At 39.8% G+C, this 27,471-nt stretch overlaps 1 protein-coding gene across 4 annotated transcripts in view; it reads left to right on the top strand.

Moving 5' to 3' along the window:
• The window catches only part of TDRD7 (tudor domain containing 7), a 75,109-nt gene extending 49,392 nt beyond the window's left edge, over window positions 1-25,717 (top strand). For all 4 annotated transcript variants that reach the window (XM_032306613.1, XM_032306614.1, XM_032306615.1 and 1 more), the window contains 8 exons: window positions 1,156-1,358; window positions 2,562-2,696; window positions 4,437-4,523; window positions 13,082-13,216; window positions 15,497-15,607; window positions 17,348-17,850; window positions 21,934-22,094; window positions 25,497-25,717. In XM_032306613.1, coding sequence (XP_032162504.1) covers window positions 1,156-1,358; window positions 2,562-2,696; window positions 4,437-4,523; window positions 13,082-13,216; window positions 15,497-15,607; window positions 17,348-17,850; window positions 21,934-22,094; window positions 25,497-25,717 — 1,556 coding nt within the window. The remainder of the gene's footprint in view (window positions 1-1,155; window positions 1,359-2,561; window positions 2,697-4,436; window positions 4,524-13,081; window positions 13,217-15,496; window positions 15,608-17,347; window positions 17,851-21,933; window positions 22,095-25,496) is intronic.
• Window positions 25,718-27,471: the final 1,754 nt, after the last annotated feature.

Genomic DNA, 27,471 nt, shown 5'->3' with positions numbered 1-27,471 from the left:
TCGTAGGGATAGCCTCCAGCCACAGAGGACATGGTTGCCACGTTCATACGAGGAAGGACATGGAAGTGTATAAGCATCATGCCAGGAGAGCCTGAGCTCGATTCAGGAAATGATCGCCATTCTTTCATGAATATTAGCCCTTGGAGATATATCTCCTTCTCAGCAAGAATGTGTCTGTTGGAGGAGCTCAGTATGGCTCTGTGAGATAAATCTCAAGTAATGTTAGAAGCCTCTTACAAACCCCTGGGAGGCAGTTTTGAAAAGAACATATCAAGAGTATAGGCCAAGATTTAGGATGCTGAAATGAGAGGTTTGGTAAAAGCTGTAATGTTCCATGTCTGGAGAACAGAACAAGAATGAGAGAGGTAGGCCAGAGGCAGTCTGTGAACTTGTGCTGTGGATTTCAAGGGGAAGTATACGGAAATGGGCCTTACAGCACCGCTTCGGAAATGATGAGCTAGTTTTAATTAGTATAATAGAATAACTGAGTTATCATGTATATGCTACATAGAATTACAATTTTCAAATAATTTAAAGAGTTATTGGACTACAATAAAACTCACCTAATACCCATATTATATTAAATACAATTTAATCTTTCTCTGATAAATTACAAAGTTCTTTGGTATACTCAGAATCATCATGGCGTGCTTAAGAAGAATCAAAGAAAAAAAGTGGTTTTGTAAATTTCCAATACATTCATGTTCATTTTATATGAAATAATCGTATATTTAATTAGAAAAAAATGAAAAAGGTCAAGGATAAATTTTTAGGAAAAAATTACAAATACTTGACTGACAGACATAACTGATTGATAGCTTCTTATGTGTACTAGTTTTCTTGTTTTAAGTATGTGTTTGTATGTAAAGTGAAGACCATTCTCCTGAGACACAAATTCTGATAGGGCACCAACTTTTCGTTTTAAGATTGCCTGCCTTTGTATAATCATTTAAAAGGGCATTCACACTATAATATGTATTTTAAGACCTAAGGATGGGTAATGTGAAGAAGATTGTAAAACAGAGCTTCCCTGGAAAATTTTGTGAGAATTTTTTTAGTAGGTTCACAATTTTAATAAGTGGCCAAAACAAACCTGTTCAATCTTAGAATGATTCTGCTAATTAAGTAGAAATTAAAATATTCAATATTTTTCAGGGCTGGAAGTTTTAAGTGATGATCCTGATTTAGTAAAGGTGGTTGAATCTTTAACTTGTGGAAAGATCTTTGCAGTGGAAATACTTGAAAAAGCGGATATCCCACTTGTTGTCCTGTACGACACCTCAGGAGAAGATGATGTCAATATTAACGCCACCTGCTTGAAGGCGATCTGTGACAAGTCTCTGGAGGCTCACCTTCAGGTAGCACGGTGACCACTACAGTCATCTGTTACACATACTATAGGGAGGAAAGTTATTGGAAAAGAATGATATAAATTTTAGGCTAGCAATAGATAGGGACACATTCCCTGTGAATGGAGAAAAAAAAGGTAGGGGGTTGCTGGGAGGGGGAAATAAGGCCAAAACATAAACAGTCATTATTAGGAATTGGGTTTTCATTTTATATTCCAGTGTCTACACTAAAATTGTATTTTATATGAAATTATTTTGCAACGATAAGAGGGGCAGATAATACAAAAGAAGGGAAAATTAGATCCATGAAGATGTTTATTAAATTTATAGCTTTTACAGTTTTAAAATGTGAAAAACACAAATTCCTGCCAAAAAAGGAAATCTTTAAATAAATTACAGAGCAGCCACTCTAAAGAAAAGGATGTTAAAAATGGTCATTGTAGACTTCATGGCAACACTGAGAAAACATGTGTTTCATATGTGAAACTCACAACCGTGAGTGATCTCTGTATTACGGTTTGACTAAAAAAATGGCCAAAATGAAACCTTTATTATGACTATAATTTTTTAAAATTACTAAAATTCATGTGGCTGATAAACACAGGTTAGAAAGTATGCTGAAGATGGGATTGATTTTGTGAGAGTTTTTTATTTTCATTTCTGTTAATGTCACAAAAATATGTTTCATGTAATAATGATTTCTCTCAATTAATGTGGAGAAAATAAACCAAAATGAAAGATATTCTTAGCCTTTCAGGTAATGAAATTTGGTAATAAGTTAATGTTTGCAAACTGTCTACTTTGTGCCTGACCCAGTGATATCAGATATTCCTTTTGGGAAGAGAGATATCCAAATGAGTTTTTCACATTATTATCCTATCTATTCTCCAGCTTACTTAAAAGATTTTTTTAAAGATTTTTACTTATTTATTTGACAGACATAGATCACAAGTAGTCAGAGAGAGAGAGAGAGAGAGAGAGGAGGAAGCAGGCTCCCCACAGAGCAGAGAGCCCAATGCGGGGCTCGATCCCAGGACCCTGGGATCATGACCTGAGCCGAAGGCAGAGGCTTTAGCCCACTGAGCCACCCAGGTGCCCCTACTTAAAAGATTTTAAAATGCAAAGACCAATGATATTATTGAAGTAGATAGCCCTTAAGGAAAGAAGAGCTGGCTCTATTCTCAAGCATCCTTGATGTGTCCTTTGTTCCAGATTGATGCTATGTACACCAATGTCAGAGTGACTAATATTTGCTCCGATGGCACACTCTACTGCCAGGTGCCCTGTAAAGGTCTGAACAAGCTCAACGATCTTCTGCACAAGATAGAGGACTACTTCCATTGCAAGGTATGGCCAGGCATCACCCACCTTGAAAATTAATCCAAAAATTCAAACAAGAGGTAACAAGTGTATGACTTTTGACTAGTTTGAGGTAGGAGTTGTAGAATAGTGGGTAAGAGCCCCAGACTGCAAACCTTAAAAGACAAAAAAGCCACTGGTTTCTGCATTAGGAAATGAGGACAATAATAATGTGTATAGCCATCCATAGGACTGTCGTGAAGACTCGAGGCAGGCCTGCTCAGCACGGTGCCTGGCGTAGAGTAATTGCTCAGCAACTGACAGATTTGTGATTTACAAGATACAGTTGATGCTACAGTGCACCTGTTTGTGACTTTGTCTGCTACAGCCAGCTGGGTCCTCTGCCTGGGGCAAAAAAAAAATTCCATGGAATTTAGGAGGAGGATAAAACTTCTAGGCACCACTCCCCATGCTCTTTTTGGTCCCTGAGAACCTACTACCTCTGTAAATGTGGTTCTCTGTCTAAATGTATTAATAAGCTCCTTACCCTTTGATTCTAGTATTATTTTCTGAATCAGGGCCTGTAGAGGTTTTGTTTTAAGGTTCTGAGGTGGTGTTCTTACCTCCATTGGGACATTATAGTTGTAATCCAGAGTATTCCCCCTTGCTCCTAGAAGTGAACCCTTCCCTCTCACCTCTGCATATGCCTCATGGCGTCATTTGCCACCTGATAGTTTAGCTGTTGGGTATTTGTTTGCCTTACTAGAGTATGGGCTTCTTGAGGGCAGAGACAGAGCCTGACCAGGTACTGGTGGGCACTTAATTCACTTACAAACTACAGTACCTAATCTAGTGTCATATATAGAACAGGTATTCCAAAATATTTGTGGAATCAAGTTAAAGTTGTATTCAGACTACAGTCTAGAACAGAATCTTTAGATCTGTAGCTTTACCTCTTCCTGTATTACAGATGTCTTAGCTGTATCTCAGGGTCATTACTGAAGTGTGGTTTCTATCTTGGAGTCTATCTTGGAGATAGTTCTCCAAGATAGCTAGTCTATCTTGGGGAAATCTGAGAGATCCAGAGAAGCTGCCTCCAGTGACTGACTGGAATGCATGTGCTTATTACCTATGGTGGTGAAAAGCTCTCTTGATGGTCCCTAGTGCTCTGGTAACCTGAATGGAGACATTGCCTTTGGGGACAGTAGAAACATTCATCCTGAATAAGAGAGTCCCAGGCAGGTCCCCAGCTTCAAACTACAGCAAAGAGGAGGGAGTAGAGGTCCACAGCTGTGACTTGTTGACATTTCACTAGCACTGATAGCCATATTTGTGTGGATAACATTTGTTTTGGAAGTAAAATCTCATCTTTGAATCTAAATGTTAAAAGTTGAAAAGAAGAGGCCTTCTGGATGGCTAGCCCAACCTCACTTTCCTCCAGGCTCTTCTCCTAGTTTTTGGCAGATTCATTCTCCCTCTTCCTGTTTAACTGAAGGCATCAGTGCCTGGGTGAATCACACTGACCTGCACACTGACGTCTGGAGACAGTTTAACAGCGCTCATTTATGAGCCACGTGCGAGGGGGAGAGTAGAGGAGGCCACCAGCAAATGTCTGAGAAACAGGACAGGCCATCACCCTCATGCACGCACCACCGCCCACTCCTCCTGGGGAGCCCGGCTAAATACGGGTTCACCAGTCGGCCTGAGCGACGGCGATGTTTTTCTAACTGTGTGGCAATCTGCTCCTTGCTCAGAGTAATAAAAGTGTCACGCATTTCTGTTTTGCAGCACATGACCTCTGAGTACTTCGTTTCATTACCCTTCTGTGGGAAAGTCTGCCTCTTCCATTGCAAAGGAAAATGGTTACGAGTAGAGGTAAAAGCAGTCACTTCGTTTCTTTTTTAAAGCTTATTAGGAAATATTGTAGACATACAAACAAGTTTTATAAAAAAATGAAACAAGCACCCATGTACTCATTACCATGTGTGAAAGAAAATATGCCCGGTCTGGTTGAGGCTCCATGTCTGCATCCCCTTCTGCTCCTGCCCTGGCGGGGGCTGCCAGCCAAAGAGGGGTTTCTCATTCCTATTCATTTCTTTATACTTTCACTCTATTTGTATTTATACATACATATTAATATTCTAATATAGAGATAGTAGAAATACAGAAATGAAATGTATATAGAATATTTAGAGGAAAACTTAATAAAATATAACTTAACAGATAACCTTTATAAAATGCATGCAAATAGTAGAGTGTATAGATTCTTCTGAAACATGCTTCGTCATTCATTATGTGTGAGATTCACGTTGGTGTGTGCAGCTCTCGTTTATTTGTTTTCACTGCTGTTTGATACAATAATGTGTGAAGATACCAACGTGATCACTCCATTCTCCTGACAATGGATATTTAGATGGCTTCTAAAGTTTTGTTATGGACAGCACTGCCAGGAGCCTTCCCGTGCATGTCTCCCAGAATACCCAGGAAGGAATGGAGTTTCTGGGTGGAGAGAGCGGATGTCTTCAGTTTCATGAGATATTGCCTAATTGCTCTCCAGAGTCACCCTTCCACTGAGGTGGTGGGGGTGTAGCCCTTTGAGAGTTCTGTCTTGTTGCCGGTGGGGGGTCTCAGATCCTCCTTCCCTCCTGCCCAGGATGGCTTTGGCTTCAGTGTTCACATACTCCTCTATTTCTAGTCCCTCATAATTTTCTTATTTTCTTGCAAGTGCAGTTATGAATTTGAAAAGAGGTCTGTTATATTTTATCATATATTTCTCTATGTTTTTCAAAGGCAGGTTTTGGATTTTTGTGGTTGCTTTCTTTCTTTCTTTCTTTCTTTCTTTCTTTCTTTCTTCTTTCTTTTTGTTCTTTCCTTCTATTTTTGATATCTAGTTTGTCCAATTGCTAAAATTGCAAACTTGGGTTTGATTTTTTTTATTCCTTTTTTGTCTGTTACAAAGGTTCTTAATCTGGGTGCAAGACCCTCTACTTTAAGGGGGCAGAGGTCCTGAACCCTATAGAATTGTATACAAATTAGGTGTGTGTATTATGTATTTGGGGGGGGCAGTATCCTAATTTTCATAAGATTCTCAAACCAACCCTAAGAAGGTTAGAACCATTGATTTATTGATTTTTTGATGCTGTGTAGTAATATTCCGATAACTTAATTATACTGATTTTCCCTTTATTTGAGTAAAACTTCATCATATCTAATGAAAGCAGTTTGGGAATAATTTTTGTCATTAATGTGAATGTTAGAAGCCTGAGATCTGAGGTTATATGACCAAGAGTTGCATATTTAACTATAACCTCAAAAACATAACTCATTAAAAAGAACACAGCATTATTTGAATTTTAAAGCTCTGTGTTGTTTAGGGTATTACATAGAAATACACACATATTGAATTATTTAATTTTTCATTTTCAAATACTTTCAGGCTTTTACACAGATGCAAAAACAGTCCAAAGAGGTTTCATATGTCCTTTACCCACTGTCTCTAGTTGTTAACGTCTTACATAACCATTATCAGAACCAGGAAATCAACACTGATACAATATTATTAACTAATCTGCAGACTCCACTGATTTTCCAACACTGTTCTACAAATGTTCTCTTTCTGCTCTAGAATCCCAAGTTGTAATTAATTGTATGTTTTCTTAATTTCTGCCAACCTGGCAGGTGCTCTGGCTTTCTTTGCCATTTGTGGCCTTTTGAAGAGCAGTAGCATTTTAGAAAATTAGTTTTAGAGGTAGAATTTAGTGTTTCATCTGTTACATATAACACCCTGTGCTCGTTACATCAAGTGCCCTCCTTCATGCCCACCACCCAGTTACCCCATCCACCTACCCTCCCTCCCCTCCAGCAACCCTCAGTTTGTTTCCTAGAATTCAGCATCTCTTATGTTTTGCCTTCCTCTCAATTTTCATCTTATTTTATTTTTCTTTCCTTTCCCCATGTTATTTGTTTTGTTTATTAAATTCTACATATGAGTAAAATCATATGGTATTTGCCTTTCTCTGACTGACTTAATTCACTCAGCATAATATCCTCTAGTTTCATCCACATCGTAACAAATAACAATTTTCATCCTTTTTGATGGCCAAGTAATATTCCACTCTGTGTGTGTGTGTGTGTGTGTGTGTGTGTGTGTGTGTGTATGCGCACGCATGCCCACACACCCACATACCCATGACACTTTTTTATCCATCTGTCAATGGACAACTGGGCTCTTTCCATAGCTTGGCAATTGTGGACATTGCTGCTATAAACATTGGGGTGCACATGTCCCTTCAAATCCCTGTGTTTGTATCCTTTGGATAAATACCAAATAATGCAATTGCTGGGACTTAGGGTAGCTCTGTTTCTAGAGTAGCCACATTTTATAGAGCGTCTGACAGCTTCAGTTTCTTCCTGTGTCACATCAGTTTCTTCCTTTTTGGCAAAATACCTTTTTGGCATTTGTCAAATACTTTAGATGAATATCTAGTATTATTTTTGTTTTCCTATCAAATTGTCCATTGTCTGCCTTGGAGGTAACTAAAATGTTCATTCTCTTAGTGATATGTAGAAAGTTAGGGAAGGGAGAATGATTAATGAAAAGCAGATCCTGTGTTTAAATGATGTATTTGTTCTTGACATTGTAGCTTGTCTAAGCTTTATTTAGTGCCTTCTTTTTTTTTTATTGACATATAATGTATTATTTGTTTCAGGGGTACATGTCTGTGATTCATTAGTCTTAAACAATTCACAGCACTCACCATAGCACATACCCTCCCCAGTGTCCATCACCCAGCCACCCTCTCCCTCCCACTCCTCTCCCTTCCAGCAACCCTCAGTTTGTTTTCTGAGACAGAGAGCCTCTTAAGGTTTGTCTCCCTCTCTGGTTTCATCTTGTTTCATTTTTCCCTCCCCTTCCCTCTGATCCTCTGTCTTGTTTCTCAAATTCCTCATATCACTGAGATCATATGATAGTTGTCTTTCTCTGATTGATTTTTTTCACTTAGCACAATAGCCTTTAGTTCCATCCATGTCATTGCAAATGGCAAGATTTAATTTTCTGATAGCTGCATAATATTTGTGTGTGTGTGTGTGTGTGTGTGTGTGTGTGTGTGTGACATCTTCTTTATCCATTCATCTGTTGATGGACATCTGGGATCGACTCCTTAATTTCTCTTCCTTCTGTCTTATTGTTGCTGTATAGAAATGCAACTGAATTCTATGCATTGATTTTATATCCTGATACTTTACTGAATTTCTGTATGAGTTCTAGTAGTTTTGGAGTGGAGTATTTTGGTCTTCTTGTTGGACAGACCCTTTAAGCATATCATCTGCAAAAATTGAAAGTTTGGCTTCTTCTTTGCCTATTTGGATGTCTATTATTTCTTTTTGTTGTCTGATTGCTGAGGCTAGGACTTCTAGTACTATAGTGAATAGAAGTGGTGATAGTGGACAGCCCTGCCATGTTCCTGACCTTAGGGGAAAAGCTCTCAGTTTTTCCCTATTGAGAATGATATTCACTGTGGGTTTTTCATAGATGGCTTTGATGATATTGAGGTATGTACCCTTTTTCCCTACACTGTGAAGTGTTTTGATCAAGAAAGGATGCTGTACTTTGTCAGATGCTTTTTCAGCCTCTTTTGAGAGGATCATATGGTTCTTGTTCTTTCTTTTATTAATGTATTGTATCCCATTAGTTGATTGGCAAATGTTGAACCAACCTTGCAGCCCAGGAATATATTTCACTTGGTTGTGGTGAATAATCCTTTTAATGTACTGTTGGATCCTATTGGCTAGTATTTTGGTGAGAATTTTTGCATCAATGTTCATCACAGATATTGGTCTGTAATTCTCTTTTTTGATGGGGTCATTGTCTGGTTTTGGGATCAAGGTAATGCTGGCCTCATAAAATGAGTTTGGAAGTTTTCCTTCCATTTTTATTTTTTTGAATAGTTTCAGGAGAATAGGTATTAATTCTTCTTTAAATGTTTAGTAGAATTCCCCTGGGAGCCTTCTGGCCCTGGGCTCTTGTTTGTTGAGAGATTTTGGATTACTCCTTAATTTCCCTTTTGGTTATGGCTCTGTTCAGTATTTTGTTTCTTCCTGGTTCAGTTTCAGTAATTTATACATCTTTAGGAATGCATTCATTTCTTCCAGATTGTCAAATTTGCTGGTGTATATTGCTCATAATATGTTCTTCTAATTGTTTGTATTTCTTTGGTGTTGGTTGTGATCTCTCCTCTTTCATTCACAATTTTATTAATTTGGGTCTTTTTTCTTTTTGATAAGTCTGGCCAGGGACTTATCAATCTTATTAATTCTTTCAAAGAACCAGCTCCTAATTTCATTTATCTGTTCTACTCTTCTTTTGGTTTCTATTTCATTGGTTTCTGCTCTGACCTTTATGATTTCTCTTCTCCTCCTGGGTTTAGGCTTTATTTGCTGTTCTTTCTCCAGTTCCTTTAGGTGTGGGGTTAGGTTGTATATTTGAGATCTTTCTCGTTTCTTGAGAAGGGCTTGTATTGCTATATACTTTCCTCTTAGAATCACCTTTGCTGCATCCCAAAGATTTTGAACAGTTGTGTTTTTATTTTCATTTGTTTTCATGAATTTTTAAAAATTCTTCTTTAGTTTCCTGGCTGTCCCATTCGTGCTTTAGTAGGATGCTCTTTAGCCTCCAGGTATTTGAGCTCTTTCCTCTTGTGATTGAGTTCAAGTTTCAAAGCAGTGTGGTCTAAAAATATGCAGGAAATGATCCCAATCTTTTGGTACCAGTTGAGACCTGATTTGTGACCCAGAATGTGATCTGTTCTGGAGAATGTTCCATGGGCACTAGAGAAGATTGTGTGTTGTGTTGCTTTGGGATGGAATGTTCTGAATATATTTGTGATGTCCATCTGGTCCAGTGTGTCATTTAAAGCCTTTATTTCCTTGTCGATTTTTGCTTAGATGATCTGTCCATTTCAGTGAGGGGGTGTTAAAGTCCCCCACTATTACTGTATTATTGTCGATGTGTTTCTTTGATTTTGTTATTAATTGGTTTGTATAAGTGGCTGCTCCCATGTTAGGGGCATAGATATTTAAAATTTTTAGATCTTCTTGTTGGACAGACCCTTTAAGTATCATATAGTATCCTTACTCATCTCTTATTATAGTCTTTGGCTTAAAATCTAATTTATCTGATATAAGGATTGCCACCCCAGCTTTCTTTTGATGTCCATTAGCATGGTAGATTGTTTTCCACCCCCTCACTTTAAATCTGGAGGTGCCTTTGGGTCTAAAATGATTTTCTTGTAGATATCATATCAATGGGTCTTTTTAAAAATCCATTTTGATACCATGTGTCTTTTGATTAGGGCATTTAGCCCATTTACATTCAGAGTAACTATTGAAAGATATGAATTTAGTGCCATTATATTGCCTGTAAGGTGACTATTACAGTATATTGTCTCTGTTCCTTTCTGGTCTGTTACTTTTAGGCTCTCTCTTTGCTTAGAGGACCTCTTTAAATATTTCCTGTAGGGCTGGTTTGGTGTTTGCAAATTCTTTTAGCTTTTGTTTGTCCTGGAAGCTTTTCATTTCTCCTTCTATTTTCAATGACAGCCTAGCTGGATATAGGATTCTTGGCTGCATATTTTTCTTGTTTAGTGCTATGCATATGTCATGTCAGTCCTTTCTGGCCTACCAGGTCTCTGTGGATAGGTCTGCCAATCTAATATTTCTACTGTTGTAGATTATAGACCTCCTGTCCTGAGCTGCTTTCAGGATTTTCTCTTTGTCTCTGAGACTTGTAAGTTATACATTTAGATGATAAGATGTTGACCTATTTTTATTGATTTTGTGAGAGGTTCTGTGTGCCTCCTGGATTTTAATGCTTGTTCCCTTTGCCCAATTAGGGAAATTCTCTGCTATAATTTTCTCCAATATACCTTCTGCCCCCCTCTCTCTCTCTTCTTCTCCTGGGATCCCAATTATTCTAATACTGTTTTGTCTTATGGTATCACTTCTCTCTCGAATTCTCCCCTTGTGATCCAGTAGTTGTTTATCTCTCCTTTTCTGGGCATCTTGATTCTCCATCATTTGGGCTTCTATATCACTAATTTTCTCTTTCTGCCTCATTTATCCTGGCAGTAAGAGCCTCCATTTTTTATTGCACCTCATTAATAGCTTTTTTTATTTCAACTTGGTTAGATTTTAGTTCTTTTTTTTCTCTAAAAACATATTTTATTTCTCTAGAAAGGGAAACCGGCATGGTATCTTCCATGCTTTTTTCAAGCCCAGCTAACATCTTTGTAATCATCATTTTGAACTCTAGCTCTGACATCTTACTAATGACTATATTGATTAGATCCCTAGCAGTCAGTACTGCCTCTTGTTCTTTTTTTGAGGTGAGTTTCTCTGCCTTGTCATTTTGTCCAGAGAAGAATAGATGAATGGGAGAACAAAATGCTAAAAGGGTAACAACGATCCCAGAAAAATGTACCATGACCAAATCAGAAGAGACCCAAAATTGGAGGGAGAAGAAAGGGAAAAATATATATATAAATGATTAGGCTGGTCAATAGAACAGAGCCATACACTTGATTTTGGGTATATTTTGGCCTATTAGAAAAGACTACCTCCCAAAATCTTAAAGAAAGAAAAACATATACCTATATTTGTATAGATATATGTTATACATATCTATCTATCTATCTATATATGGGTAAACATGAGGAAGAAATGGAATATGACTGTAAAGATGAAAGTTAAACAATATTTTTAAAAAGGAATTGATAAGATAAGCAGTTCATTGGGGGGATAAAAGGGAAAGAATGTGATCAGGCTGGAGACTAGAACAAAGCCATATGCTAGATTTAGGGTATATTTTGGTCTGTTGGAAGAAACTGTGTCCCAAAATTTCAATGAAAGAAAAACTTATACGTATACAAAAAATAAGTTTAAATACAATGAAGGGATAGAATATGAGTATAAAAATGAAAATTAAGAAAGATTTTTAAAAAGTTATTGATAACATTAAATGGTTAAATTGGTTAAAATAGGAAAGAGGAAAATAGAATAATAAAAAATTCCTAAAATTTAAAACATTTAACTTTGAAAGACTAAAGAATCATGGGGGGAAAATATCCATGAATTCTATGTGTTCCTTTCCTTGAGCTCTGGAGTTCCACAGTTCTCGATCAGTGAACTTGGTCTTGGCTGGAAGTTCTTGCTTATCTTCTGGGGGAGGGGCCTGTTGCAGTGATTCTCAAATGTCTTTGCCCAAGGCAGAATTGTACCGCCCTTGCCAGGGGCTGGGCAAAGTAATCTGCTTGGGTTTGCTCTCCGTAGGGTTTGTTCCCTGAATGCTTTCCATACAGCTTTGGAGGACAGGAATGAACATGGTGGCCTCCCAATCTCCGGCCCAGAGTTGCCAAGAGCTCGGGGTCCCCCCCTTCAGTGAGAAAGAGAAAGACGTCAATCATGCCTGTTTCCCTGGTCTCTACCTGCACTCCGTGCTCACCCAGCCTGTGACCAAGCGTTTCTATCTCTGACTCATGCCCCATTTGGAGTCTCCAAACCCAGCAGATTCCTGCAGCATGCTCCTGTGCCACTCCTCCCAGAGGAGGAAGTGGGGGCACTCTCCCCGGATCTGCCACATGTGGGGTCCCTGTTCGAAAAGTAGTGGCCCAACTGTGCCTCTGATCATGGTTTATGGCAACTCCAAGCTGAGAGCTCACTCCTCAGCTCCGTCTCTGTAGTCGGTTTCCCCACTTCAATACCTGGGAGCTCTGCCACACTCTGACAATCCTGATCTTTCTGAGACACCCAAGGGTCCTGAGACCACACAGACCCAGTGAAGACTCCACCCCCTACTTAGCCACTGGAGTAATGTCTTTCCATGGAGCAGACTTCTAAAGTTTTGCTTTTGTGCTCTGCTGCACTCTCACTTGCTGGCAGCTGGCCCCTCCCCCTGCAGTCTATCCTCCCATATATCATCTTGGATTAATTTCTCTGCATGTCCTACTTTCCAGAAAGTGGTCACTTTTCTGTTCACAGAGTTGCTTCTTCTCTTCAATCTCCTGTTGAGTTTGTAGGTGTTCAGAATGATTTGATAAGTATGATTAGCTGAATTCCTGGGACCAGACGAAATTTAGGTCTCCTACTCCTACACCATCTTGATCCTCTATCTCTGGGTAATAGCCATTAAGGAGAGCATGTGATGTAGTGAACATTGGATATTATAAGACTGATGGATCACTGACCTCTACCTCTGAAACCCATAATACATTATATGTTACCTAGTTGAATTTAAATTTAAAATGAAAAAATAAGAAAATTAATACTTTCTTTGTTCCTTCTTATGTGCATTTTAGAGTTATACAAATGTAATGGCATAGACGTGTCTTGACCTTTTGAGTATGCTTATAAATTAACCAACATTTGTCTCACTGCAGATCACGAACGTTCACAGCAGCCGGGCCCTTGATGTTCAGTTCCTGGACTCTGGCACTGTGACATCTGTGAAAGTGTCCGAACTCAGGGAAATCCCCCCCCGATTTCTACAAGAAATAATTGTGATACCACCTCAGGTATTGTATGTTACAAGCTGGGGGATTTGCTGAAAGAGATCTGGCTATATTTGTAATCATGTTGTGAGGTACCCCCTCAGTTTTGATCTTGATAATGAGTGAAGCCCAAGTTTATAAGAACAATAGAAATGGTTGTTTACTGGTTTTCAGACATAAAATTTGACTGTCTTAGACAAGAAGAGCAGTCAGACTTACAGAATATTGTTTGATAAGTGTTTTTTTTTCAATTATGTTGTATCATTAGGCTAAGTTGTCCAGTTAGAGATTCCATTTTAATAATTAGATGCTAGTGCTGACTTCTATACAGCTTCAGGATCTTATAAGAAAATTCTACTCCTAGAATTCTTAGTTTAATTAAGTGGCCATTCTCTTAAGAAACCTGTTTACATTCAACCATTTTCTTATATGAGTTTCCCCCCATAGATTTAAGTAAAAAGATTAATTTCTGCCTAATCTGCCTCCATTAATAAAAATTCAGATAATTAGAATTTTTGCATTATTTTGAATTAAAATTGTTAAAAACTATTTCCTACCTTTAGGAGAAATAGAGGATTTTGTAAAGAAAACAGTAGGTTTTTTTTTTTAATAAAATTATTCAACAACCTATCATTTCAAAAGGCCACTTGACTTATATTTGCCAGAAGATATTTTTTACCATCAAAATTCAGTGAGTGAAAGGTGCTTGACCATAATTAGCATGGCTTTTGTACCTTCTCTCACTCCTGTCACCACTGCCTGTTCTAAAATGACTAGTACAGAAAAGCTTTTGAGCTTGTGTTCAAGCCAATTTTCAAAATCACTTTTACTCTTATTGTTGCTCAGCCACAATACTGAAAATCGTTAAATGCCACTTTCACTTGGTTCCCCTTGTTAGAACATCCACCCACGGCCAGCCTTACCTGGAAAAGGCTCCCCAGCTGGAAGGGAAAGGACATCCATCCTTCTGCCTCTGATTGTCAGAAGGCCACACAATTGTACTTTCTTTGTGCTACAGTGTTAAAAGCCACTTCATTTTTTTCCCCTATAAATCCTGTCTAGATTTGTTATCCCATAGATACAAAGTTGGGGGAATCTGAAGAGCCAGCTGGGCCAAGCCTCTGGCTGACATCTCCCCAAGAGGTCTAAGTCAGAATAGCAAACTGACGGCCTGTAGGCCCAAGCTGACCCATAAATATTGGGTTTGGACTGTTGGCTGTTACAGTGTTTGAAACTGTGAATTGGTTAACAAGATTTAAAACTCAGAAAATTTCACACAAAAATCCTGACTTTTAGCTTCTCCTGACAAACTTGAAAAATGTGACTATATCGAGCACTCTCCTCAATGGGGCAGTGCTCTGCGGGGGCTTGGGAAGTGGCATTGTGCTTTGTAGGGCCCCTGCTCACCAGCGTGCTGGCCGCATCTGGTCTGTCTTGCTCCCTCATTGCTACCTGGCCCCTGCAGGCAGGAAGAGCCTGCTCTCTCTGCTCTAAGAAAAAGTCCCATGAAGGAAAATACCTCATCCGGGGGCACAGTGAGAGACCCGGAGCCCCCAAAGAAGAACAGGAGTTAGAGAGGAAAGAAGGAATCCAGGAATCCTAAAAATAGGTTTCTTCCCATCACATAATTGCCTCAAACAATTCAAGGCTTCCATGAGTCCCTAGGGTCACCTTTTACTCCCTGCTGCAGCCATTCTACAGAAGTTGGTGCTGTGATGGTGGGACATAAAAGGCATTGAGGAAAATGAAGCATCTAGGTATCTATGAATTTCAATCTTTCATACCCTCCTTAACTCTCATTACAACTCCTTCCAAAGGTGACCACAAATGTCTGGCACCGACAGATACTCAGGAACTGCTGAATGAAGCATGTCGGCCTCTGAAATGATTTTTGCAACTAGGGTCATTTCATCCAAATGACACTTCATTTTTTCAGTTGCACTTAGAGGGAAGACTTAAATGTAAGTTCCAAACCTGTCTCCACAACTTTGTGATCCGATGCGAGTTAGGCTCTTTGATTCCATTTCACCATCTGTAAAATGGGTTCACAACATTGGCCCATAAGCAGAAGTATCATAAGATAAGTATGTGAAGTGCCTGGTGTGAGCCGTGGCTCGTAACAGGAGTAAAGACAGCAGAGGACAAATAAGCAGAGCCAGGAACATAGCAGACACACTACCCCAAGAGTGCGATCGTGATCAGTGGCTATCGCTGTTGCGATTTACAGGAAAATAACATGGGCGTTGCTGATCAGTACCTATTTTAAGATGGTGTGTTTGCTCTTCCATCATGTTTTCTTTCCAGGCTATCAAGTGCTGTCTAGCAGATCTTCCACAGTCTATTGGCATGTGGACACCAGATGCTGTGCTTTGGCTGAGAGATTCTGTTTTGAATTGCTCGGACTGTAGCATTAAGGTTAGTTCTCTTGATACATTTGGAAAGGGAGCTGTCAGCCAGAAGGGCTTATCTGTTTTTCTGTGAGAGAATTTTATCTTACCATAAGCTAATGCTTTCAGATCTGATACCCTGTCATAGTTAAGAGATTGGTTACACGTGTGATAAGATATTTCAGGATTTGATTTTTAAGAATTTATCCTATTCTCCAATATTACTTTCAAGCCCTTCATATAATTTTTCCACTATTAATAAGGTAGCAGAGATAGTTCTGTGCTCCTATTTTTTCTCCATGAATTAAGTTCCCAACAGAGGGACCATCTATCTCTTGATAAATGTTTCTAAAGATCATTTAAATAGTCTTCTATGTCTTCCTTTTTTTCCCTAGAGTAGAATGGCTTATAAGCAAATCATTTGCTTATAATCCTGCTTCTGCTTTTTAAAGTTTTCTTAAACTGCTTTATTTCACGAGCTCCTATTTCTCTCTCTGTATTTTTGCACCTCTGTATCAAAAACATTGCTTTCATTTCCAAGAATAGAAAGGTAAGGTATTTCTCTGTTTTAACTAATGAAAGCAATGTTATTTTATATAAGCATTTAACCGTGAAATGTCCTTGAGAAATATCTTCATGAAAATCTCTAAATTATTCTAGCTCACATGGATTTTCTTATGTTTATACAATAATACACTTAATTACCATTTTATATCCTTCAATTGCCACATGATAAGGAATATTGTTTTCTCATCTGTGGTTTAAGATCTTAAAGCCAGAGTGTTGGGTATTCAATAAAAATGTTTTTTAATGGTTGATTTTTGAAATGGCACTTCTGTATCATAAGTATCAAAATAAATTAGCAGGCATCCATTTGTAATACTTTGAAGTGCTAATTAATTTAAATAGATTCATTTTGCTAGGAGAAATATTTTTAAGTAAATTACTATAGATGGATTGCCTTATCTCCCTGTCTCAAGCCTCTGTTCCTGTCTTTCAGTCCCAGCCCTATTTGGTAAGAGATCAGTGTGGCTGGAAGCATCTTATTTTTGTCATTCCCAGGGTAAACCAGAGGAGCCGGGCACCCAGACCATGGGACGTACAGCTGTATAAGCCCAGTTGTCAGTCGATGAGACAAAGGTCTCCTGGGCAAAACTGTGTAGTTTGTTTCCTATTTTTCTCCCTAGGTTCCCTTCCTCCCATGTAACTGGGGGCAGATATTACGACCAAACAAGGCATTTGGACCAGAGGTCCCCAACAGTACAGTGAATGTCAAAGCTTCATCCCTTGCTTCCCAGTCTAAGGGTACAACAGCCTGGGTGGAATGCACATGGAACATCTTGTCATTCTTGTGTGACCAGTTTTTATTGTTAAAGTTGGGACATGAGCACATGAGGGTTCATCACACTGTTCTTTTTACTTTGAGTGTTTTTAAATGTCATTAATTAAAAAAGCTTTTTATCATGATATGTAGACTCTATCTCAGTGATAATGACCTCTGGTGGGTTACAAGAGATCCTCAGTTTTTAGAGGTTAATGAAGTTTTCATTTCTGTAAGCCAGCTGCCAGCATCTAGACTCTTCGCCTGTCTAAACTAAGCGTCTGTCCACTACTATAGCCGTCATAGATCATTTCTCTTACGTTCAGTAAAATGAATTTTAGCAAGCTGGGCTTCTTGCAAAATACTGTTTTAATACTCAAGGTTAATATTATAACTGCCTCTTGGAATTCAGTAGATTTGTAGAAATGTCTTCTGTGTTTTCCAAAGGTCACAAAAGTGGACGAAACCAGAGGCATTGCACATATTTATTTATTTACCCCCAAGAACTTCCCCGATCCTCACCGCAGCATCAATCGCCAGATCACAAATGCAGACTTGTGGAAGCATCAGAAGGATGTGTTTTTGAGTGCCGTATCCAGTGGAACTAGCTCTCCCAACAGCAAAAGTGGTGGCACCCCCGTTCCGGGCAACACTGGAGAGAATTTCAGAAAGAGCCTCACAGATGCCATCAAGAAGTCCGTGGTAGACCACAGCAGCTCCTTCTCCATGGAGGAACTGCCACCTCCCGTCCTCCTGTCAAAGCCAGGAGAGCACATGGATGTGTACGTGCCTGTGGCCTGTCACCCTGGCTACTTTGTCATCCAGCCCTGGCAGGAGATACACAAGCTGGAAGTTCTGATGGAAGAGATGATTCTGTACTACAGCGTGTCTGAGGAGCGCCACATAGCCGTGGAGAAAGACCAAGTGTACGCTGCAAAAGTGGAAAATAAGTAGGTCCTTGGACAAAGCATTTTATTCTACTAAGAAAAATTTGTAGAGGGATACCAAGAGTCTTAATCCCTGCAGGGGGAGTTTGAACTGCACAGATGGGAATTTTGAATGTGAAATGAGACTAATGCATTATGCCATTTTTTAAAAAGATTTTATTATTTATTTGACAGACAGAGATCACAAGTAGGCAGAGAGGCAGACAGAGAGAGAGGAGGAAGCAGGCTCCCTGCTGAGCAGAGAGTCCGATGCGGGACTCAATCCCAGGACCCCGGGATCATGAACCGAGCCAAAGGCAGAGGCTTTAACCCACTGAGCCACCCAGGCGCCCCATTATGCCATTTTTAATAGTTGAAATGATGTCATTTATCTAAAAATCTAATGACCGTATGTTAAATTCCTATTAAAGCCTAATTATATCTAAAATGCAGGTTTAAATGTTTTTTCTCCTTTTCTATTAGATAAAATATGGTTTATTCAGAAAATAACTTTAAATATGGTTTATTCAGAAAATAACTTTAAGTTATTTAAGTATTATTTTAAATTTTAAAAACTAAATGCTTATTGTAGAAAATTTAGAAAATGCAAAAAAGTATAAGAAAATCAGACATAACTTTTGTTCAACTTTGTTCAGCTGCTTACGTATTTCTTCTAGTTCTTTTCTATACCCATTCATACAATTGGTATAGTATTATTATATATAATTCCACACCTCCATTTATAACTTCACAAAATCTTGGGAACATTTTTCCATGTGATAAGATTTCTTCATAAACATGTTTAATGGCTGAGTCATAGTCCACCATATAGAGAAATCACAATTTACTTACTGTTCTCTTATGTAGGTTTTTCCCCTCCCAGATGTTTCACTATTGTAACTAACAATGAGCATGAATCTTTGTTCACGTCTCAGATTATTTATTTCTGAGATAGATTCCCAGAAGAGAAATGACTTGTTCAAAGATTCTTGATATATGTTGCCCGCTGCTCCCAGAGAGCTTCCTCCACCTTTTATGAGGCAAAACAATGCGTAGTTCACTGCTCCAGCTTTCAGCCTTCAGACAGTGAGAACCACAGTCCCTCATTTGTGTAGCACTGTAGTCCGTTTCTCACAGTTCACATTCGGCTCCACATCCTCCTTTCCTGAAGCAGGTATGTGCTGGCTCCAACCGAGGGAAGCCTAAGCACCACACTCTGTGGGCTACAAGGTCACAGAAGCCCTGGAAAAAGGAACAACCAACCCGTGTCCTGTCTCCTTTACCAGCTTTCTCAGGGGAACTGACCAAGCTTATGTGATGACACCACACACAAAGAACTGTTCCCCCCCCACACACACACACATACACACACACACACACACCCCAGAACTCAGCTTGAAAGGTCACACGACTTTTTAAATTTTTTTTTTTTTAGAATGCTTTTGTTTGTTCCTAAGATATCAAGCATAGGCATTTGTAAAATTTTGTTATTTTCATGAGGGAAAAACCCCTAATTTTTAACTCTTAGGAGTGAAAAGTATCATAGCCCTCATTTTAAAAACCATTCAGCTTCTATGTCACAAGCTTTTCCTCTTCAAAAAACCCATTTTTACTATGTCACATTCTTTGCAACTGTAAGCATGTGTGGGTTTAATTCCACCCAGGAGCATCACTGGTGCAAATTTGCCTACATCAGAACTCATCACAGAATAATTTAATCACAGTTTAAAGAAAACTAATGTTAACTGTTATCTGAGGGCCAGAGCAATGGTAATTAGTTAGCAGTGGGGAGGTCCTACTTGGGGCAAGGGTTGTGTGGGGCAGGAGAACCCCTAGACTGGAGACCCCATAGTGTGGTGCTTCAGACTCAGCCTCCTCCCCACAGGAGTCCAACAGTCCTGTCCCAGCTCTGGGACTTTAACCAGCTCATCCGTCTCTAGGTCATCAAGGATGTCTTACATTTGAAAACAGATTATCCAGTATTTTCTTAAACTTCATGAACTCAGTCAGCATAAAGTGTTGAGGTTCTATCTTGCCTATACCCCAGGACTATTTACCAAGCCCCATTCCCAACTGTGGTAACTTAAGGCTTAGGAATGTCACATACACTGTTGATGGCAGTGGTTTCCAAATCCATCTTGGCTAGGAGTAGCCTAAATTCTCCTTCTGCACCCCAGACATCCTGAGTAAGAATCTCTGGGGGGCGGAACCCCAGAATCAGTGTTTTTAACAAACTCTCCAGATGACTCACAAGTGGCCTTGCACTGAAATTGGTAATCTAGTCCAAACAGAAGACTTTAGCTAAGCTATTAGTGTTGAAAATTAAAAGCTACGGAGAAGCAGGACACATATGTCCTCTGCTAGCTCTCCCCTCACTGCTTTGTACCTCCTAGTACCTCTGTACAAAAGGTACAGACCACAGTATTTGCCCTGTGCAATTTAAAGATAATGCTAGAGGTGGAGACCAAATATTTTTATCTCCTTTTGCACTTACACAAATTTAGCAACTGCACCAAACTGGCACGTTCACAGATGAAAATTCCTCTGTAATCTGGCCTGATGTGCTTATGTTTACACAGCTTATCTTCATTTTAGTAATAATCATAATAATGATGATGATGGCTACCATTTGCCAAGCACCTGTGATGTGCCTAGTCATGTGCTAGGAACTTTATATATATGGTTTCTGCTGAGTTAAAATTAAATACTGCACATGAGATAACAGGCTCAGAGAGGTTAAATAGAAGCCCAAGATGACATCGCTGGAACATGGCCTCAGGGGGTCTCCAGCCCAAGTCTGTTGGTCCCCAAATTCATATACTTATAATGATACCTTTCTGTGTTCCTGTTGTCTCTGTGACTCATGGATTATTGCTTGCTGCACTGTGGGCTTATCTGAAGGTTTCTGGAGTTTCCACCCAAAGCCCCCAGTCACTAGTTCCCCAAATTGGCCTTGTTGTAGCTTTCTTACTAGAGTTCACCCTAAAGCAGCTCTGGGGGTTTCCTGGACCCGTTCTCCACCAGGGTGCTGAGAATCAGTCCAGTCTGGCCAGCCCCAGCCCAGCTGTTGCACTGGGCTCGGGGCTTATAGCTAACGAACCTGTTTTAGAGGGTAGCTGGGCCTGCCATCCAAAGTGGGCCCCAATTCACGCCACGCAGGCGCGTGGACGTTACCTTTGGACGCTTACCTTTTAGATGTTACAACCCATTCTCCTTTCCTTAGTGTACTAATACTCCTCAATCATGTAATCAAGATTGCAGGCCTTTCGTATTTTAACTTTGAAGTCTAAGCTTTTCTAATTGTAATGGTGATGAGTGTAGGCCCAGAGGAGAAAAAATGCATTCATATGAATTTCTTTCTGGCACCTCGAACTCCAGATCTGAAAGCATGTTCTTCTTCCCTCATACTCTCCTATCCTTTCCAGGTTCTTTATTCCAGGCAATGGGTTGGACTTCCTGTTTTGTTTTATTTTGTTTCCCAGTGTCCTCACCTGGCATGACTAAAATTGTCACCTTTGTATTCAGAACGTTTTGTAATCTCTTCCCACACTCTCCCCTGGGTCCGATTTCATCTTCTTTCACACATTCCTCCTTGCTCTGCTGTGGTGTTTGCCCCACTCCCAGTTGCCATGCCCTGTAGAATCTTCTGTGCCTTTTCTTCTCATGAGTGTCTTCAGCCTGGCCTGGTTCTGCTTGCCTCCCTCTGCCCATTTACCACACATATCTCTTATCTCAGATCTGTGGCTGCCTCTGTGCCCCTGTCAGAGTGAAGGGATCTCCTTGCCTTGTCCCAATCAGCCTCCATCTGTTTGAGTCTGTTTAGTGGTGGACACTGGTTTCAGTGTTTGGTTCCTGCACTAGCCCCACGAGGCCTGTAAACAGGGGTTGAGTGAACAGACTCCATCAAATGAGCTGATGGCAAAGCAGAGAATGGTAACCTTTAGGGTAAGAAGAAGCAATCTCTTTTAAAACTTCGAAGACAGTACAGTTCCATATTTCAATAAACGTCATTTACATTCCTATTTCTTTTTATCATACATTGTTACCCATAAAGCAGATGTTGACTTTGCATATTTTTCTTTCCTTTTTAATCCAATGCACATCTAGGTGGCACCGGGTGCTTTTAAAAGGAATCCTGACCAACGGGTTGGTGTCCGTGTATGAGCTGGACTATGGCAAGCACGAACTCGTCAACATAAGGAAGGTGCAGCCCCTGGTGGACATGTTCCGGAAGCTGCCCTTTCAAGCTGTCACAGCTCAACTTGCAGGTAATTTCTGTAGAATTTGAACTTGTACCACCACATGGTGTATGGTGTCATTTTGTCCTGGGCACTTGGGGAGCACACAGTCACTGGCCCTATTGAGGTAACTTTTCTTTTTTCCTTTGGCAAACAACTTCCTGGCCCTATTGGAAGCAACTTTTATTCATCTCTCACCCGTCATGCCCTCCTACTATATCTGCTGCTTCTATTTTCCCATGTTCCTTTGTGTCTGTGGTCTGGCATAGGGTGTATTCCTAAAGCTGTCACCTTAGCATGGGGACGGTCTTGCATGCTGCTTTCTTCTTTTTCAGCATTTTTTTTTTTTTGGTCCTAACTACTTTTTGTGTGTTTGTTTGACAGTCTTGATAGTGATGTTTAATAGCTGCAAAAGATTCTGTCTAATTAATATTTTCCTTTTGTTAAGCCTTTAGGTCATTTATACTTAGTGTAATATTATGAAGACACCTGCCGCTGTGTGCACTATCCAAAACAAACACAAAAACAGTGAAACAACCTCAGTAACCAATAGGAGGAGCACACTGCTCAATTAATATGTGATAACAGTGTATGAATTAGAATACAAATACATAATAGGTTTCTACAATTAGAAAACATTCTTAGGTCATAGAATATGACCCTCTTTATGGCCAGGTGAGTTTCCAGTTGCATTGCAATTAACAGCATGCAAGTATGTGATTTCACCACATTTACAAGGCCTACTGACTATTATTATTAAAATCTGAGGCTGTTGGGGCACATGGGTGGCTCATTCAGTTGAGCATCCAATCAGTGATATCAACTCAGGTCATGATGTCATGGGTCCTGAGATCAAGCCCCGCCTCGGGGAGTCTGCTCCCTCCTGTCCTCCCTGACGTGCTCAGACATGCTCTCTCTCTCAAATAAATCTTTAAAAAATAAAAAACATCTGAGGATGTAAGCTGGTGGGTGTACAGGGGTACTTATTTAGGTACCTAAGTAAACCTGTCCAGTTAGGTTTCTTTGACAGTACAGATGCTGGCAGCTGGCTGTGTGTATTCCGCTGGTGGGGAGTGTGCACAGTTCCATGGTGCTTCGCCCAGGGCCTGTCAGCATTAGCAGAGAGTATGGAGCCAGAGGGCTGAGGATGCAGGCTGCCAGCCATCTGGTGTTCCCTGCATCCTGCTGTGCTGGGAAACTGGAGGTTTGACCACACGTGCCACCCTGATTCCTTTCCCTGGCTCCTCCCGTACACTTAGCACAGAAGTGATTTGATCTTGGAAATGAAAGAAATTATGTATCTAGATTTTTTTTTGTAATTTTTGACCAGCTTTTATTAAGAGCTATTGATATCTATCTATATATAGTGTTATTTTGAAGGATTTTTTTGGTTTCTTTGTGTCTCCTTCCTGCTAGATTTCAGAGGAAATGCCCATGGTTGTTAGATATGAACCAAAAATGACATTTGCAGGTGAGCATGGCTAGCACCGGACTTCTTGGAATTCAGATCTCTAAAGGGTTTCTTCAGATATAATGATCACTATTTTTTTATTTTGAGTTTTGAATGTTCAACTTTTGCTAACGTGTCGTTAAACACGACAGTCAGACTGTCCAGAGAGGGTGTCACTGTGAGGAACAGGTGTGTGGCACCATCATCCCCATAGCCAGCACTGTGGCTGACCATCCCCTGCACTTACCAAGCCCTCTGCCAGCGCCCCCATTTTATCCACTTCTCCCCGACACGAGGACGGTTCTGTACTGGGTCAGGAAGGAGCAGCGTGGTGGCTGCTCTAGGCTTCTCCTGCTCTCAGAGAACACAGCCCACTCACTACGTAGATGGCAGATCGGGCAAATTATGTGTGAAACTCCTAGGCCTTCATCACTATGGAACATCATTTATGGTTTCTCTAATCTAGTATATGTGGACTTAATTCATGTTAGTTTACCAATATTTTTTGAAAAAATACACATATTATCTCAATTCTGTTTTAAAGCCTTATTTAGAATTCTAATTTATAATTCTCTAACTTGAGCCCTCAAGCTTAAAAGTCATAGCGATTTAGAAATACATTGGGGTTTACAGTTAATCTGGTCCAATCAGTTTATTTTATTATAAATAGACTGAAGCCTGAGAGGCCAGTTGATTTGCCCAAGATCATACCACGCGATAGAGGAAGGAAGAGCCGAGAATGGTAAACAGGGTCTCCAGACTTTCAATCCAGTGCTTTTGTCATGATATTGTATATAATTTTGAAAAATCAGTAAACTCTAAGTATATGAATTCTCTTCCTCGTCCTCCTTCTCTATATCTGGTTCGTCAGGAAAAACAGTTTGTAAATAAGAGACATGTCATTGAGATCACTGATACTCTATTTCAGTTGAATGTAGCTGACACACAATGTTACAGATATTATTTTTTTTATTTTTTTTTGTTACAGATATTATTGATCTTTTATTCCCTTTGGTTATCTCCATTATCAGTTTAAATCTACATGTACTTTATATAGAGAAATGGGCACTAGTTATTATAACTTCATTTCATAACACAGCAATAAATCTTACTAAAAATTTTGTCTGTAGGTAAAGGTTTACAGAAGTAATCCTGTTCAGAATAGGGAAACTATTATAAATGGACTGTTCTAAGATTGTTGAGCAACTGGGTTTGTTTGTTTGTTTGTTTGTTTTAATTTTTTATTTTTTATAAACATATGTTTTTATCCCCAGGGGTACAGGTCTGTGAATCACCAGGTTTACACACTTCACAGCACTCACCAAAGCACATACCCTCCCCAATGTCCATAATCCCACCCCCCTCTCCCAAACCCCCTCCCCCCAGCAACCCTCAGTTTGTTTTGTGAGATTAAGAGTCACTTATGGTTTGTCTCCCTCCCAATCCCATCTTGTTTCATTGATTCTTCTCCTACCCACTTAAGCCCCCATGTTGCATCACCACTTCCTCATATCAGGGAGATCATATGATAGTTGTCTTTCTCTGCTTGACTTATTTCGCTAAGCATGATACGCTCTAGTTCCATCCATGTTGTTGCAAATGGCAAGATTTCATTTCTTTTGATGGCTGCATAGTATTCCATTGTGTATATATTCCACATCTTCTTGATCCATTCATCTGCTGCTGGACATCTAGGTTCTTTCCATAGTTTGGCTATTGTGGACATTGCTGCTATAAACATTCGGGTGGAATAAATAATTGTGAAAATGTCTATGCTACCTAAAGCAATCTACACATTTAATGCAATTCCTATCAAAGTACCATCCATCTTTTTCAAAGAAATGTTTTTTTTTAATTAGGCATGTCTAACCTGGTATGTTCCAGCTACCTTAGAATTGACTGAATAGTTTTCCATTATTATGGATAAAAGAAAGGCTCCTCCAACCCCTCACTGATCCTTGTACTCCCTGTCTTTCTCCTAGGGGTGAAATGCAACCAGTGGTCTGAGGAGGCTTCGATGGTATTTCGAAATCATGTGGAGAAGAAACCTCTGGTGGCATTGGTGCAGACAGTTATAGAAAATGCTAACCCTTGGGACCGGAAAGTAGTGGTCTATTTAGTGGACACATCGTTGCCAGACACAGATATCTGGATTCATGATTTTATGTCAGAGTATCTGGTAGAGCTTTCAAAAGTTAATTAATCACTGCTTCTGAGACATTGACAACTAATTCAGATTTTTTAGCAATAACAAAATGTAGTAGGCTTTTAAAAAAGAAACCTTGTCTCTGCTACAGAGCTCTGACTGCTGTGGGGATTGAAAAGAATACGCTTCTGTTTGATGAAAGATATTTAACAAGTTTTGTTTTAACAGAGTTGACTTTTCAAAGAAACTTGCACTTGAATTATTACTATAATATTAGAATAAAATGTTTATCAATATAAAAACTGACTGCCTCATCATTTCCAGGCTTTATGATCTTAAGATGAAGGGTTTCCCTTTCTATTCATGTCTTCTGGGTGATGATGTGTTCCTTTACTGTGAGAAATTTGTGATTTAACCCTGGTGTAATGGTACGTCCCAAAGCAAGTGACTGTCAGTCCGTGTGAAGACTATCTTGAATGTCTAGCACATTAGCATTGCTGGTGGTGCTATAGGAAAGCAGCCCAGGTGAACCTCAAAGCCTGTCCCTCACCCCAAATCTTGAGTGGCACCTCACTGCCCAGAGAGTCCATGCCTTCCAGTCTCCCTACTCAACCTCATTGCCCTCCGGTCCCTAACCAGCCACACTGGCCCTTTATCTGGCTCCTGAACTCCAGGCTGTGCACCCAGGACTATATTCTACAGCAGGCCTTGCTCACCTCCAAAGCATGCTTATTCTGCTTCTTCAGCCTGCTGCTCCTTCTCCCCCGCCACCCTCCCTGCCCCTGCCGCTGGTTTTATTGGCCAGTCTCCTCCCCAACGTCCCAGGCTGACCATGAAGCCTTCCTTGGTGCCCTTCCTACTCTATTACATTTTCAGTATGCCCCTCTTGGTGCCCAGACCTCATTGGGCTTATAGTATACAGCTAGTTGTCTGTGCACCCATTACCCCAGCCAGACTGTGAGCTGCTCAAAGGAGGGAGGGGTCTTAGTCATCTCTCCAGTGTTGTACTGGTAAATGTTTGACAGTTGGTTCTGGGGGGCGTGGGCAGAGAGTAAGCCTTGACTCCCAGTATCTGATGATTCCCATGTAAATACTCCCACCATTGTTGAGTTCCCACTAACAATGTGACATCACTGAATATAGAGTTGGGGAAAGACATGCCCAAGCAGCTCTTGTGAGCCTGTGCAGCGGAGTCCAGAATACACTGTGTCTTCCACAACAGACAGAATGATATCTTGAACACATCAGGCCCCTAGGATATGCTCACTAATTGATGGACAGGATGGGCCGGTAGATAGGTTGGAGGCCTTCTTAGGCAGCGGTCCAAAAATGAGAGGGGCAAGGCCCTGGACTAAAAGGGTAGCAATGGGAATGAAGAAAGAAAGTTAAAGTTCTTTTGAAGTTTTTAATTAGAATTTTTAGTACTGACATTTTAGGTCCAGAAGACAGGAAAAAGGAAATGTCGAAAAGTGAAGCCAAGTCTTAAAGTCTGAGAGGCTAGGATGATGACCCTTACTCCCTTTGGGAAACTGAAAATTTTGATTTTTAAATATCCTGAGTTTAAGTCAGTAGGTCTCTGTGAGGATATGCATAAACTATTAAAAATGTGGTGTCTCCTCAGGGGAGAAGACCAGGCTGGAGATAAAAATTCTCAAAGTCATTTGCTTATTTTTGTTTGAGAAAATCTAGGAAAAGTGAGAGCAAAAAGAAAAAGACCATATATTTGATGTTTTTCATGTAAAACATGTTGAAATCATCTAATGTCTTAAAATTTTTATTTAATATTTTTAATTAAAGAGATTTAAAATTCA

Source organism: Mustela erminea, chromosome 12 (genome assembly GCF_009829155.1).
Source record: "Mustela erminea isolate mMusErm1 chromosome 12, mMusErm1.Pri, whole genome shotgun sequence".
NCBI lineage: Eukaryota > Metazoa > Chordata > Mammalia > Carnivora > Mustelidae > Mustela > Mustela erminea.
This window is presented reverse-complemented; position numbering and strand designations above follow the sequence as displayed.